The 16,731-nt window shown below is 43.4% G+C and overlaps 1 protein-coding gene across 4 annotated transcripts in view; it reads right to left on the reverse strand.

Annotated features, from left to right (window-relative positions):
- RBFOX1 (RNA binding fox-1 homolog 1) overlaps positions 1–16,731 on the reverse strand; it is a 2,446,597-nt gene that overhangs the window by 1,274,248 nt on the left and 1,155,618 nt on the right. The window contains exon 1 of one of the 4 annotated variants that reach the window (XM_086375900.1): positions 174–409. The exons of 2 other annotated variants lie outside the window; for them this stretch is intronic. In XM_086375900.1, the coding sequence (XP_086232026.1) occupies positions 174–218 (45 nt within the window). In that variant the 5' untranslated portion in view covers positions 219–409. Of the gene's footprint in view, positions 1–173; positions 410–16,731 lie in introns of those variants that run through there. One more of the 4 variants, XM_086375889.1, reaches the window with a different exon arrangement.

Here is a 16,731-nt window from a genome sequence, read left to right on the forward strand (position 1 = left end):
CTCCTCCCCCCTGTCGCCCGCCCCCGGTCCCCGTCCCTCTTCCACCCCCGCCCACAAGTCAGTGGGCTTCGGGAAGCCTCGGTAGACACCGCCTCCTCTCCATGCAGCTTGCCCTGGTCTCCCGCTATCCTCGCGTCCCCGCCAGCGTTCAGAGCCTTCTTCGCTCGCCTTACCTGAAGGGCATCTCCCACGACTGCAATTAGCTGCCAAGATTTCATTGTCGGCTGCAAAGTGTCTCCTGCTTCCTCCCCGGGAGAACGCACGGGAAAAGTCCGAGGCGACAGCAAGCGGCACCCACGTGCTAGCAATGTAAATGACTCCAGTCATCTGTCGTGCGCGCCCGAGCCTCCGCGCTCGCTCGCCCAGGCCGCCTGGCAGCCTGACACCGCCGCCAGCAGGTGCAGAGCGCGCCGGGAGCGAGCAGCCCGAGCGAGGAGGCAATCAACGCAGGGGACGCACACAAAAGGGAGGCCACCGAGGTACCGGGGATGCTGCCAGCGCCCCAGCCCAGCTGCCCGCGCGTCCTCGGCCTCGGCGCCAAAAAAAACCCTGGCCAAATTGGACGCCCCGATGGTTCTGCAAAGTCTCGCAGCCCCGGGGATGGAGGCTGCGTGGGTCCCGCCTCCGCGCCTCCCCGAGCTGGCGGCCTCCCGGAGCTGGCGGCGGTCCCTCGCTTCTCTCCCTCCCTCCCGCTCCCCTGCACGTGTCCCTTCCCTTGTTCTTTCAAGCATTAAATATGTACCACATGACAGACTAGGGCACCTTGCAGGGTCCTCCGAGTCCACCCTTGACAACCAATTTTAACTCACGAGCGGAGAAATGTCTAAAGGCAGGATATAAGCACTTCCAGTTACTTACACTAACTCCTCCGTTATTCAGAACGTCCACGGGACAGTATTCATGACTGCCGATGTGCTACTTCATGTATAAACACTAACAAAACCTGGAAATCTCACCGCTCCCTACCCCCAGCGCTGCTGCTGAACTTTTCCTCCGTGTTTCCTCCCAGAAGTGGTTGTCCTTTTTTTTTTTTTTTTTTAGTGGTAGTAGTTACAGCTTTGCAATCTCCAGTCTTACACATTATGTAGTAAATGAAGATGCTCTGAAGTTCGAGCCTGCTTTGAAATGGAAAATACATATTAAGTCCTGTTGAACTTCATCGACCACCTTCTAAAATATATTGACCTTGGATAATAGTGGAATGAAAGCAAATTTCCTCTTTTTTGTTTTCAAAAGTCTTCATAGGTATATGATTTTTTTTTTCTTATTAAATGAAATGAGTTGCAAGAGCTTCTAACTACCCCCAGCTCAGCTATTCCCAGTCTAAGCCATAGCTTTGGGTAGAGACTAAACCATCCATTGATAGGGGAAGTGAGTTTTGTTTCTTCATTTACTTCACAATCAGAATGGCCAGCTACATGCACTAAGATGGACTTGCTTCTCTTCAAAGCAACTGTTTCTTGAAGGGGTGGAATCTAAATGAGTTCTAGAGTATCATACAGATATACTACATGTGATTAACGGTGAGATAATCATCAGTTTCCTCTGTCAACTTCTTGGAGAGTTTATTTTCATTAAAGGCCTTGTGCACAACTGAGTAGGATTTTATATATCAGTAAGCAAATTTTAAAATGTTAATAAATCCTTCAAATATTTATTTTCACATTTATCACAGCTCTACAACTAGCGGCAATATTTCCAGGTTTTTTTTTTTTTTTTTAACATGCCAAGTCCTTACATAACCATCATCCATCTCTGTCACACCAGTAACAAAATGAGGAGGGTTTTTTTTTTCCTTCTTATGCATTAAGGGTGTTTTTAATATTGCATTCATGTAGTGTTTAACTTGCTCCTTGTGAACTTAAGAGAAGTTTATGTGTGTTTTCTCTGCCTGCTTTTCTTGGAGGCAGTTGCATTGAAAGATGCTAAGATAACATTAAGTAAAACTCTCTTTTACGGTGACAATGCAGTGCAAAATACATACATACCCTGATTATTTGAACAGCTGACTCCTAATATAAGCACATACTATCCTCTGGACATGGTTTTCAATGGAATCAGGTAAAATGGCAAAAGGTTTCTAGACTTCTGTTTAATCAGAACCCTGTGTAGTTGTAGAGATATACAAATATCAAGTATGATTATCACGGAAAAAAACTACCAGTCTCCGTGGAATAATCTGATTCACAAATCAGTTCACAAAAGCAAGGTTATTTGAAGTTACGGATGGTGGGGATGGTGGGTGGAAAGACAGCAAACCCTAATTACAGTCCCATCGTCCCCGTGTTCCCTGGCACATATGGTCATTTAATCACAGAGTGTGACAACCTTGGCAGATGTTGCCCAACCCGGTTATTGATATAAATTGCTATTCTCATGTGTAAGTGCCCCGGTGAAGAGTCAGAACAATATTTGTACGCACCCAAAGGGACTTCAAGGTCCACATGAGCATCTGGGGCAACATGACAAGATGGTCCAGAGCGGACGCTGTTTCCTCACTCTGACTCCACAAGCAATGGAATCTAGACAAATGGTACTGAAGAATTATTTACAGGGCAGCAGTGGAGAAACAGAGATGGAAAATAGACTAAGGGACATGGGGAGAGGGTGAGATGTATGGAAAGAGTAACATGGAAACTTACATTACCATATGTAAAATAGATAGCCAATGGGAATTTGCTGTATGGCTCAGGAAACTCAAACAGGGGCTCTGTATCAACCCAGAGGAGTGGCTGGGGAGGGAGATGGGAGAGGGGCTCAAAAGGGAGGGGATATATGTTCACCTATGGCTGATTCAGGTTGAGGTTTGACAGAAAACAGCAAAATTCTGTAAAGCAATTATCCTCCAATAAAAAAATAAATTAATTAAAAGAAAAAAACGGTGATAAACAAAGCCCCGTCCCCCGCCACCCCCCCCCCCGCCCAGATCAAGAATGAGGGGACACCTCCCTGGGGGAAGGGTACATTGGTATCATCCCTCTGGAAACTTATTTACTAGTGTCTAATAAAATAATACTTAATGTTTTGCCATTTCACCTGATGCTGTTGAAAACCATGTCCAGAGAATAATATGTGCTTACATTGGAAATTAACTGTTAAAGTAATCAGGGAGTGTAGGGCTCTTCCAATAGTCATGTATGGAAGTGAGAGTTGGATCTAAAAAAGGCTGAGCATTGAAGAATTGATGCTTTCGAACTGTGGTGCTGGAGAAGACTCTTGACAGGCCCTTGGATGGCAAGGAGATAAAACCAGTCAATCCTAAAGGAAATCAACCCTGAATATTCATTGGAGGGACTGAAGCTAAAATTTCAATACTTTAGCCACCTGATGCAAAGAGACAACTCATTGGAAAAGACCCTGATGCTGGGAAACATTGAGGACAAGAGGAGAAGGGGGTGACAGAGGATGAGATGGTTGGATGGCATCACTGACTCAATGGACATGAGTTTGAGCAAGCTCCAGGAGATAGTGAAGGACAGGGAAGCCTGTGCTGAAGTCTAGGGGGTTGCAAAGAGTCGGACACAACTTAGTGACTGCACAAGAACAATTAAAATGGAAAAGGTGTACTCCCCATAACCAAGCAATTTTGTTCCTAATGCCCGCCCTGACAAATACATGCATAAGTGTGTACGGATATAACCACACTACTATTTGTAATAGGAAAGAAATGATCAACTAAATGCCCACTGGCATCAAATACATGATATATCCTGTGATGGAATACTATGTAGCAGTGAAAAGAAATAACTAAGAAAAGAAATAACAGTTATTTAGGAATAATCTATAGCTAGGCAGACACAGGTATGTGTACATGTATATAAGGTATCTATACATACTACATAATACAACATATATATATATATTCTTTAGTAAAAACTTTGCTGAGTTAAAAATACACCTTTTAGATGATTCATACAGTACAATACCATTCATAAAAGAAAACGCACAAATGAAATAATATTACAGATATTATTATCTGGAGATACAGAAATGTCTGTGGAGATATAAAAGAAGAACCAGAAGCTGGGTTACTGATCACTGTTTTTGTACAGCCTACCAACTGAGAATGGTTTTTACATTTTAAAGTTTAGAAAAATTGAGACAAACATTTTAAAAAATAGGAAAAGTAGGAAATTCAATGTCCATGAGTGATGTTTTATTGGAACATGGCTGCGTCCATTTGCTGACACCCTGACTATGATTGTTTCTGTTCTCCAACTGCAGGGCCAGGTGGTTCTAACAGAGACCCAGTGGCCCACAGAGCCTGAAATACTTACTATGGAACCTTTTATAGAAAATTTGCTGTGCTGATCCTTGGCCTAGAAGGGTGGCACCAGATTCATAACTTTAACTATGGGGAAAGGAACTAAATACTCAGGTCAGTGGCTGAAGTTGACAGAATTATAGTTCTCCTTTAAAAGAATATTTACATATTTTGGCTTCATACTTTTATTAAAGGTAATATGTGTTATATATATATGGAAAACTTTTAAAGATATATATGAGTCACTCAGTTTTGTCCAACTCTTTGTGACCCCATGGACTGCTGCCCACCAGGCTCCTCTTTCCATGGGACTTTCCAGGCAAGAATGCTGGAGTGGGTAGCTATTTTCTTCTCCAGGGGATCTTCTGGACCCAGGGATCGAACCCAGATTTCCTGCATCACAGGAAGATTCTTTACCGTATGAGCCACCAGGAAAGCTCCATTATATATATGTGTATATATACACACATATATATATACTTTTTAAAGTAAAGGCTTCCCTTGTAGCTCTCTTGGTAAAGAATCTGCCTGCAGTGCAGGAGACCAGGGTTCGATCCCTGGGTTGGGAAGATGCCCTGGAGAAGGAAATGGCAACCCACTCCAGTATCCTTGCCTGGAAAATCTCATGGACAGAGGAGCCTGGTGGGCTGCAGTCCATGGGGTCGCAAAGAGTCGGGCACGACTGAGTGACTAACACTTACTTACATATATATATATATATATATAACCTTTAAAGATATACATTTCTAGATTTATATACATATTCATGGCTTGTTATTCCATTTTGTGTGTGTGTGTGTGTGTGTGCGTGCGTGTGTGTGTGTGTCTGGGCTTCTCAGGTGGCCCTAGTGGTAAATGACCTGCCTGCCAATGCAGGAGATGTAAGAGATGCAGGTTCAATCCCTGGATTGGGAGGATCCCCCGGAGGAGGGCACGGCAACCCGCTCCAGTATTCATGCCTGGAGAATCCCATGGACAGAGGAGCCTGACAGGCTACAGTCCATGGGGTCGCAAAGAGTCAGACATGACTGAAGTGACCGAGCATACACACGTGTGTTTATCTACATGTGTGTAGATACACATCCTAGGAAAAAGGCTCATTCAAAATGGCAGTTCTTGGTGGTAGAAATACAGGTGCTTATTATATTCTTCTTTGTTGGATCACGTTTTTGTCAGTTTTCCGGGGAGATGTAAATGTAAGAAAACGGCGGACACCTGGCCGTGTGAGAGGTAATGACTGTCATTGTGCCAATATCATTTTCTCACCGAGAAACTGCCTTTTCTCTTCAAATGTTGAATGATGATCTTTTCTTTAAAAAAACCAGGGTTTGGCTTTTATTCTCACCTAACATTTCTGGAAAACTCCAGTATCTAATTGCTTCCTCATAGAAAAAAAAAATTGCTAAGCCTCAACGCACTAAAGATTTTTATAAAAATCAATCTTATCCTTGAAGTAAAATGCGACATAGATTATCCTTTCTGCTAGAAGTTATGGTAATGACCTACTGAGATACGCCTCACAATACAGTAATATTGCTTCTTTACTGGTTTGAAAATATTTTCCCATAGGAAGGCATAAAGCAGGTTCTATCTGAAAAAATAAAATAAAATTACATAGCAACCACATTGGTGCTCTGGAGGATTGGAACAGTGGGACCTAATGATTTTCTTCGTCCTGACATCTAATAATCTAGTCGCATCAGGAAAGGTGAGCTTAATGAAGCATATTGAGATGGGAGAGCAGGCGATTTATGGTGGACCTGTTGTGGTTATATTCCTAAATGGATCCCATTAGCTCAACACTGGTTGCTGGTGAATGGCCACATTTCCGAATAGACAAATCCATGAATCACTCGGGCATGTTTCAGAAGCCTGCTCTATAGAATGGCTCGCCTTCCACCTTTTCACTAGGGCCAGGTGAACGACCTTTTTTTAATGAGGCTCAGCAACCTTTCTGGGAGCAAGAAACAGAATTATTGCTACTGAACGTGCATTCTTCCTCCTAACACGTACGCAGAACTTCATCCTTGATGTGGCATGCATCAAGCATAGCACTGAATTCTTTAATAGCATTATCACAAACATGTATTGTTTTCAGTGTGTTTTGTAATTAGACCAGAGATCTAAGAGATAGGGGATATGTCTATACACATAGCCAATTCACCTTGTTGTGCAGCAGAAATAATCCAACATTGTAAAGCAATTATATGCCAATAATAAAATCTTTAAAGAGAGCTCAAAAAATAAATAAAACTCCAGTGTGTGTTTATTGTGGAAAGCTGTAAAAAACTGGAAAAGCACAGGGGAAAATGTCACTCATATTTTATCATGGAAAGAGAGCCACATGTAATATTTTGTTACAAATCTGTCCAGTCCATTTTCCACTGCATATGTAACTAAAAAATCATAAGCACACAGGAGACATTGTATCATATAAACTGCCTTATAATAGTTTTGTGCTTTGCAATATATCAAGATTTTCTGCCACTAAAAAAGAATGATAACTTCAATTTTGATATCGCACTGTGATGCAAGATTCCTTTTCACTCTATGTTAAATAACACTGAAGCGAACATCTCTGCCCATAGCTTCATGAACTGCCCCTTGTTCGATATGTCAGGGTAAATATCTTGAAGTGAAATTGATGAGTCAACCAGTGGGCACCATTTCTAGCTTTTCAGGCATAGGAAACCAGGACCCTGACTTTTATACAAATCCACATTCCCAGGAGTGATATAAAAGAGAACCCATCCCATCTTAGGAGGGCTTCCCTGGTGGCTCAGATGGTAAAAAAAAAAAAAAAAAAAAAAATCCGCCTGCAATGCAGGAGACACAGGAGACCCGGGTTCGATCCTTGGGTTGGAAAGATCCCCTGGAGAAGGGAATGGCTAACTGCTCCAGAATTCTTGCCTGGAGAATTCTATGGACAGTGGAGCTTGGTGACTACCATCCATGGGGTCACAAAAAGACACAACTGAGTGACTAACACTTTTGCACTTATCTTAGGAACAATTTGGGGCCAGTTTGTTCCTCTTTCAATAATAATGGCTTGGTTCCCTCTTCCATCCACCTGCCCCAACTGGACCACCACATGATTGCATGTTAAATTAGCATAAAAGAGCGCAAACATCACAAACAAAGGTGGTAATGGGGAACAATTTAAATCTGAGCTTATTTAACCTAAGTGGCTAGTGGCTGCTCATTTTATCTTAATTGCCTTTTAAACTAAAATCAATGTTAAATTACCTGAACAACAGCTTCTGCACAACTGCGAACTGAAAATTCTTTAAGTGCCTCCTCAAAAGCCTTGGCTCTTGTTTGGCCGACTGACAGGAAAAGAGTTCCTTTCTTCACTGGGCTCCAGCCTGGGACTAGTGGATGTGATTCAAAGGTGGGTGCTCCTGGGAGCTGTTGGCTCTGCGATGAGTTGGTCCTTGACATGAAGCGTCCAGAACGAAATCTGGGTAAGAGTCTGACCTCCGTCGTCCCTCCCCACCTTGCTTTCCTTCCTCCTATCGACAAAGGAAGACTGAATACACACGTGGGAAACAGCCAGGCCATGCATATACAAATGGAACTTGGACCCTAAATCTTCTCAGCAGCCAGTCCAGGAAACCAACTCGTATCTCCAGCCGACAACCCAGGAAGCCAGGCTGCTAACCACAAATCACACCTGTAGGAAGTCAGACCATCAGCTCCAATAAATCAATTCAGAAAGCCCAACAAGAACCCCTGTAACAATTGTTTCAAAAAACAGCCTAGACTTGATAAGTAATGGGCACCTCTAATATTTGTCCCCATTGTCAACTTCAGGACAACCAGAGAAAGTGAAATATGCACCTTTCACCGGGCACAGTAGAGAAGGAAACGGCAACCCACTCCAGTATTCTTGCCTTGAGAATTCCATGGACAGAGGAGCCTGGCGGGCTATAATTCATGGGGTCGAAAGAGTGGGATGTGACTCAGTAATTAAACAACAAAAATGACAACACCAGGCCCAGGAATGGTCCTGCTTCTTACTGTTCCACCTCCAGCTTCCCCAGGACAACCATTTGCCCCCTGCCGATCAGGACATCGCTGGAACCTTCTCATTGTCCCTCGAAAGACCTCTCTCACCCTCTACCTTTGAGCTTCTGCTAAAACACTAGTGGCCTGATGGTGGCTTACTCCCTTGCGATAGCAAGATTTGAGTAAACTGCCTTTGCTTGTTCTCATTTGGTTGGTCTTGGCTTATTTCTACGATGACTGTTTGTTTTCAATAGTATGTTAGGTAAAAGAGACGGACAGAGTCCTAGCCTTCACCGAGCTTATGTTCGGGGGGGAAGAAAGATGACAAACAAGGGAATGAGACATTGCAACAGATGATTCTATGTAGGAAATGAACCTTGCAATGAAATGAGGAAGCAAGCGGGCAGAAGCCATAGACAAGACTCTTGGGTTCCTAGGGTTTCTTATTACATGGTTCAGCTTCCTGCTTTTGTTTCATTGAAAACCTTATTGAGGACACAGCATCTGATATGCCCTGTCAAGCACAAAACTCACCGGCCAAGAACCCCACTCAGAACGCAAAGGAGACAGGTAGGTAGAACCAGGACTGAGATTCAGGTTAAGAACTGTGAGAGCTAAGACACTGGAGGGAAATTCTCCTTTCAGATACTACAAGGCCTCCTGGAGCTGCAGATTGAGGGAGGGACTTCCCTGGTGGCTCAGTGGTTAAGACTCTGTGCTCCCAAAGCAGGGGGCCTGGGTTCCCCCCACCCCTACCACCCCGTTCAAGGAACTAGATCCCACGTCCTGCAACTAAGAGCTGGCATGCCACAGTGAAGACTGGGCACAGCCAAATAAATATTTTTTTTTTCTTTTTTGAAGAAGAAGATTGGAGGAGGTAGAAATGGGGCTTAGAATATGCTACTTCAAAAGATGGCATCTTGGCATTTCGAGTATTTTAAACAGAAGGAATTTGAGAAAGAGTTGATTTAGGAAGGATTTTCCGTCTGACCTTCTCCTCACCTTACCTCCCCTGAAACAGGTCATGAGCTCTCAGGGGAGAGGTCCTTTTCTTACAAGACGGAGGGGGTGGAAGAGCAATCCGAATGAACAAGCTTTGCCAGATCCCCTGATTGTCACCCTCAGCTCACATCACTTTGTCTGATCATTTTCCCCCCGTGACTGTCCACTCTTTATCAAAGCTAACATAAAATGCTCAAGCTTCTTCATGTCCTCATTTCCTTAAGAAGGCTCTGGAGCCACACAAAACTTACGTTAAATAAATTCGTACACTGCTCTCTTGTTCATCTGTCTTTCATCAATCCGTTTTATGGGGCCCCTGTCAGAGACCATAAGACAGGTAGGAGGAAAGACTTTTCTTCCCTTACAAGGGGGAGAGGGATATTGTGGGTATTTCTACAGGTTACATCAGCATGGACATAGTGAAGATGGAAGAGGTTTGCTTGGAGATATCCCTAGATGATCATCCTATCTTCTGTAAGATAATTTCCTCTTGAATTGCCTAAACTGGAAATTGGATAAACAGTGTAGAGAACAAAAGGGCATCAAAGAGATTACTGATCACACTTGGCCTCAAATCCTCTCATCCTACAAAGGGAACAAGGAGATAGATCAGGACAGCTAATTCCACTGACTTGATTTGGTCTGATCACAGGACAGAACAGTGCTAGAAATCTCACATGCTCGAGGGTGTCCTTCAACTGTAGGATTAGGGAATGGAAAGACTGGTCAAATCAGGGTCTTTCCTAAAAAGCCTTACAGAATTGGGAAAGAGTGGAGCAGTGAACTCCCACAGCTGGATTCAGAAAGCCAGGTAGATTTCACGGTGCAGACCTGCTCAGTCGCTTCAGTCGTGTCTAACTCTCTGCGACCCCATGGACTGTAGCCCATCAGGCTCCTCTGTCCGTAGGATTCTCCAGGCAAGAATACCGGAGTGGGTTGCCATGCCCTCCTCCAGGGGATATTCTTGACCCAGGGATCGAACCTGTGTCTCCTGTGTCTAAAGCACTGAAGGCAGATTCTTTGCCCACTGAGCCACCAGGGAAGAGTCTGATAAGTAGGAAAGAGGAACACTTCATGGAGGGATACAAGAGAGGTGACCTCTAAAAAGAACTAGGAGGAAGGAGGGGAAGACAGATAAACAGAAACAAGAGTCTGTTGGCCCAGAGGAAGACAGAGATGGGGGAGTGGTTGCCGTGGTCACGGAAAGCTTTCTGCCTTAGTTCTCTATTCCTTCCCTTCCCCTCTGTGCTTCTGATGCAACCCGACTCCCCACCAAGTCCCAACCACACCCTCCATCCCTGCTAGCATCTCCAGACACAGTTGGGATTGCACAGGACATGGCCAGCCTGCAAAGGAGTCCCCAGGTCCCTTTGCTTTGCAGAAAAGCAAAATATCCCAATGCTGAGATGAATACGCCTCTTCCCTGAGCCTCACGATCTTTCGTGAAGCATAGCCGGTGGGCCAGGCTGTCAGAAATGCAATTTAAACACTGAGTGCTAAAATAAATATGAATTCTCTGACACTAGAGGCTTGGTTAGTTTAAATTTTTTTCTTTCCAATTGCAAGCATGAAGATGTCTTCGTATCTAAGAATAACATCAAAAATGTAACTGATTGACTCATTCTTCTAACATTACATACGTGACTGCCCACTGAATTCTATATGTGAATTGTAAAGTCTTTGTCAGTCCTGGAGAGACAAAGCTAAATAAGTGTATTGAGGAAGACAGATACAAACAAATGTTATCATGTAAAACAGTATATAATTACTGGAATAAGTGAGACAGAGTACAGCGTGCTGTGTCTCTGCTGAGTAGAGGAAGCTTCTTTCTCTGCCTAAAGGCAGAAGGCAGGTTTGAGAGAATCCACTAAGATGGAGATTCTTAGGTTGGGTTTTGAAGGATGCAGAGGAGTCTGTTCAACATAGTCATGGGGGGAAGGCATTTTAACCAGAGGAAACAACTTAAGCAAAGGAGCGGAGGTGTGACAGTGTGAGTTGATTGGCGGGGGGGATGGGGGGGTGGGGCAGAGGGGGGAATGTCCAGGCTGGAAAAGCAGGAACAGGTCAGATAACAAAGGGTCTGTTTGCAATTCTAAGTGGTTTAGACTCCATTTTTTCTATAATAAAGTGGAACAGAAAAGCCATTCCATTGGGAATATGGAAAAGGACCACAGGAAGTAGGGAGATCCATTAGAGACTCTTCTTCTATTTCAGACCGAAAGATGACGAGGGTTTGTGCAAAAGAAGACGTGGCAACAAGGACATGATGGAAAGCAAGAATTTGGTAAATGTTTGATAAATAGAACTGACAGGACTTGTCGAATGACTGGAAAATATATGCATGTATAGTGGTGACTTACAAAAAGGAATTGAAAGAGGCCAAAAAGTCAAGACCAATTCATGGATCTGTTACAAGTTATTGACTGACCAGTGCCGCCCATCACTAAGTTCAGAAGAATTACAAAAAGATTTGGGAAAGATAAGAGGCCCATTTTTGGATGAATAGGTCTAAAACCGGAGAGTCTGAGGACCATCTGGAAGCCATGAGCACAGAGAGATGATGCCACAGACATAGACGATCTTGGAAGAATAGATAGACTCTGATATTTGGTACTTTAACGTCCAAGGTAACACACTAGGATACAGTTGCTAAACCCTAAAATGTGTTTCATTTTAAACCCTAAAATGAGTTTGAATAAATATATAGAAGACGGGATTGTGCCTTATCTGTGATTTCCTGTAACAACATGGGGCACACGTACATGCTCAGTCATGTTTGCGACCCTTTGGACTGTTGCCCGCCAGGCTGCTCTGTCCATGGGATTTCCCAGGCAAGAATACTGGAGTGGGGTGCCATTCCCTTCTCCAGGGGATCTTCTCAACCCAGGGCTGGAACCCACATCTCCTGCATTGCAAGGCAGATTCTTTACTGCTGTGCCACCCGGGAAGCCCTGTAACAACACAGTCATGAATTTAATATTTTTGACTAGTTTACAACCAGTAAGATGAACTGTGGTGACTGGATCCAAGTACTGACAAACTGTTACTATCACCATCTGGATCAAACGTTACCTTTTGAACAAACCCACTCTTCTACAACCACTGAACGTCCAATGAGATACGGCCTCTAAAGCACTCAGCCCTACCCGGATGCAGGAATTTCAGCTGTAGACAGTGTTTAAATCAGGTTTCTACATAGGGACATCTAGAATGAATGATAATAGAATAATAAAGCATTCACTAAACAGATGTCTGTTTGCCAGGCACAAAGTAAATGCTTAATGAGTGTTTGCTAACTACAGGGCTTACTGTGTGCCAAGTGTGAGGAAGAAATGGAGCATTCTTTGGTTAACTGGGCTGTTTAGGCTCCCCTGGTGGCTCAAAGGTGAAGAATCTTCTTGCAATGCAGGAGATCACCTGCAGTGCAGGAGACAAGGGTTCGATCTCTGAGTCTGGAAGATCCCCTGGAGAAGGAAATGGCAACCCACTCCAGTAGTCTTGCCTGGGACATCCCATAGACAGTGGAGCCTGATGGGCTAGAGTCCATGGGGTTGTGAGGGTCTGACATGACTTAGTGACTAAACCACCACTAAACCTCCTGAGACACAGTCCAGGATTATGAGGGTCTCCTCTGCTACTCTAGGTCTTGATGGACCGGTGGAGAGTTTCCTACTCCCACCCAGGGAGCCTGGGATAAAAGGGTACTTGCGGACGTGGGTGTGATTCTTCCCACAGGAAGCTCAGAACTCCAGTTCTAAAGAGTCACACTGGAATCTCACTCAAAGGTTTTCCATTCAACTGAAATGTGGGAAGGTAAGAAAACAAACTTACTTTGTGTAGAAGCCATGAAGTTAAAAAGATGTTGGCTCCTTGGAAAAAAAAAACTATGACACATCTAGACAGCATATTAAAAAGCAGAGGCATTAATTTGCCAACAAAGTTCAGTCTATTCAAAACTATAGTTTTTCCAGTAGTCATCTATGGATATGAGAAGTGGACCATAAACAAAGCTGAGCACCAAAGAATTGATGCTTTTGAACTGTGGTGTTGGAGATTTGAGAGTCCCTTGGACTGCAAGGTGATCCAACCAGTCCATCCTAAAGAAAATCAGTCCTAAATGTTCATTGGAAAGACTGATGCTGAAGCTGAAACTCCAATACTGTGGCCACCTGATGTGAAGAACTGACTCATTAGAAAAGACCCTGATGCTAGGAGGGATTGAAGGCAGGAGGAGAAGGGGATGACAGAGGATGAGATGGTTGGATGGCATCACCAACTCTTGGACATGAGTTTGAGTAAACTCTGGGAGTTGGTGATGGATAGGGAGGCCTGGCGTGCTGCAGTCCATGGGGTTGCAAAGAGTCAGACACAACTGCGTAACTGAACTGAACTGAACTGAAGGAAAAAAAGAAAGAGAAACCCATATGAAGACTGCCCACGTTCCACAGGTGTCCAAGGCAGCGCTCATCTGCTGGTGAGGGAGCCTGAAACAGCAGATGGGAACCAGCCATCCCCTGGTCCTCAGGGCTCTCCCCTCGGAGCACATGCCACCCTTCTCCCCCAGCACCCATCTCTTTCTTAAAGCTCCAGTCTCGTTCTTAAAGCTCCAGTCTCGTTCATAAAGCTAGGTCTTTTCCACAGAGCATGACCTCTAAAAGCAAACCATCTCATCTGTCACTTAATCAAAGAAGGAAAACCATTTCAGATCTAGAGAAAATCTTGACTGTGTTGGTCTCCTGAAGAGGCAATAAGATACACACTACTATATATAAAATAGATAACTAATAAGGACCTACTGTATAGCACAGGGAACTCTACACAGCACTCTGTGATGGCCTATATGGGAAAAGAATCTGAAAAAGAGTGATATGTGTGTGTGTGAATCTGATTCTCTTTGCTGTACACCTGAAATCAACACAGCATTATAAATCGACTGTGTTGCTGCTTTGCCACTAAGTCATGTCCTATCTACCAGGTTCCTCTGCCCGTGTCACGGGATTTTTCCAGGCAAGAATGCTGGAGCAGGTTGCCATTTCCTACTCCAGGGGATCTTCTGATTCAGGGATCAAACTCACATCTCCTGCTTGGCAGGAGGGTTCTTTACCGTATGAGCCATGAGAACAACCCAAGTGTCCACTGGTGGATGAAGGGATGAAGAAGTTTTACATATGTTTTACATATACATAAGTTTTACATATGCATGTATACACACACACACAATGGATTATTATTCAGCCATAAAAAATGAGGAACTCCTACTACTTGTGACAGCACGGATGAATCTTGAGGGCATTATGCTAAGCAAAAAGAATCAGAGAGAATCACTGCATGATCTTGCTTATATGTTGAATCTTTAAAAAGAGAGAGAGAAGTCTTTTTCTCATAGAAAAAGAGATGAGGCTTGAGGTTTACAGAGGGGAAGGGTAGGGGAGGGGGAGTTAGAGGGACGTGTTCAAATGACACAAACTTCCAGTTAGGAGGCAAACAAGTACTCGGGATATGACATACACCATGTTGTTAAGTATAGCCAACACCGCTGTGTGATACATAGGAAAGCTGTTAAGAGAGTAAATCCTAAGAGCTCTCATCACAAGGCAAAGCTGTTTCCTTTTTTTCTTTCTTTTCTGTTTTATTCTATCCAGAAGAGAAGATGGATGCTACCTAATTCACTGTAGGGGTCATTTCACAATATATACGCATCAAATCACCAGTCTGTACACCTCAAACTTCCACAGTGACGTCTGTCAGTTGCTTCCCAATAAACCGGAGAAAAATACCTTAGACGGGTAATCAAAAGGATGGAACTCAGACTCGAGCCTCTTGGGTGCGCATTTGGCCCAGTGTGTATCCCTGTGACCCCCCACGAGAGATTCCTCTGGTGGAATTGGAACAGGAGAAGAGGAGAGATGCCATATCCAGTCATCTCACAGCCCCACAGCTGTCGGCTTGAATTCAGACACGACTGAGTTTGAAATCTGGCTCTGGGGAGTTCTAAGAAATTTGGCAAGTTTATTTAAAAATCTTCCCAAACACCTGCTTCCTCACCTCAAAAACGGGTTTAATACCAACCCATTGAGATGGTTGCTGGGAGGATTGTAAAGTTAAATAACATATGTTAAGGTACCAAGCAGAAAAACTAGGGTAGAGTAGGCATTTTTAGATGTTTGAAAAATAAGCTAATGATGTTAAGATATTCTCAAGATAATAGACACTGATGGTGCTGAATTTTTTTAGATCCTTTTCTGGTTGAGCTAAGGATTTGCTAGAAAGTTTAAAGGATATATATATATATATATATATATATATATATATATACACACACACACACACACACACACACATATCCTAATTCACCCACAAATATATATACATATATAATTTGAAATATACATAAAATTTGAAATATATCTATATTTATATAATAAGGACTTATTTCTAACTTCAGTCTAAATCTGGAATCAGCAAACTTTTTTTGGTAAAGGTCTAGATAGTAAATATTTTCTGCTTTGTGGGCCATCTGGATTCTGATGCAAACTACTCAGAGCTATCTTCTCAGCACAAAATAACCACAGACAATATGGAAACATCTGAGCATGGCTGCATGCCAATACTATCACTTAAGGACATATATTTATTTCCAGGAGTGAGAAGGCTCTGGTCTAAATGTACATTAAAAGCACAAGTGAGGTGGCTACCTTTTTACTTCCTATGTAAACTTTGAAATTGAGTCCTATGAACTCAAGGACTGAGTCCAACCACCAAATTCATTCAGTACAGAAAAGAAAATGAAAGGGATCCAAGAATTAAATCCACTGGATTATCGTGACCCTTACAAGCTCATCTATATAGTCAAAATAAAGAATATTTATGCACAGAAGATTCAGGGAGGAAAAAACCTTCGCCCTTCCCCCCATCAAAGAAAACAACTAAATAGCCAACAACATAACTCACTCCACCACTTTTTGTTTTCCCAAATAACCTACTGAGCTTCATTCTGCAAACATATAAGGTATAAGACAACTGCTTTGTTTGGGTAAAAATTTACTCGTAAAAAATTGTGAGGAAAGGGATTAAAAGTAATCATAAAAGGTAATTGCATGGAAGCAGCATTGTGCATGGAGAAGGAACTGACACCCTACTCCAGTGTTTTTGCCTAGAGAATCCTGTGGACAGAGGAGCCTGGTGGGCTGCTGTCCATAGGGTTGCATAGAGTCGGACACAACTGCAGCAACTTAGCATGCATGCATGCATTGGAGAAGGAAATGGCAAGCCACTCCAGTGTTCTCGCCTGGAGAAACCCAGGGACGGAGGAGCATGGTGGGCTGCCGTCTATGGAGTCGCACAGAGTCGGACACGACTGAAGCGACTTAGCGGCAGCAGCAGCAGCACTGTACAAGTGACCAGGGTTTTAGAGTTTATAGAACACTTTACATATACTCTCTAGTGTTTACTGTTTA

Source organism: Bos grunniens, chromosome 25 (genome assembly GCF_055505025.1).
Source record: "Bos grunniens cultivar Pamir isolate PY7600 chromosome 25, Bosgru_T2T1.0, whole genome shotgun sequence".
Taxonomy (NCBI): Eukaryota; Metazoa; Chordata; class Mammalia; order Artiodactyla; family Bovidae; genus Bos; species Bos grunniens.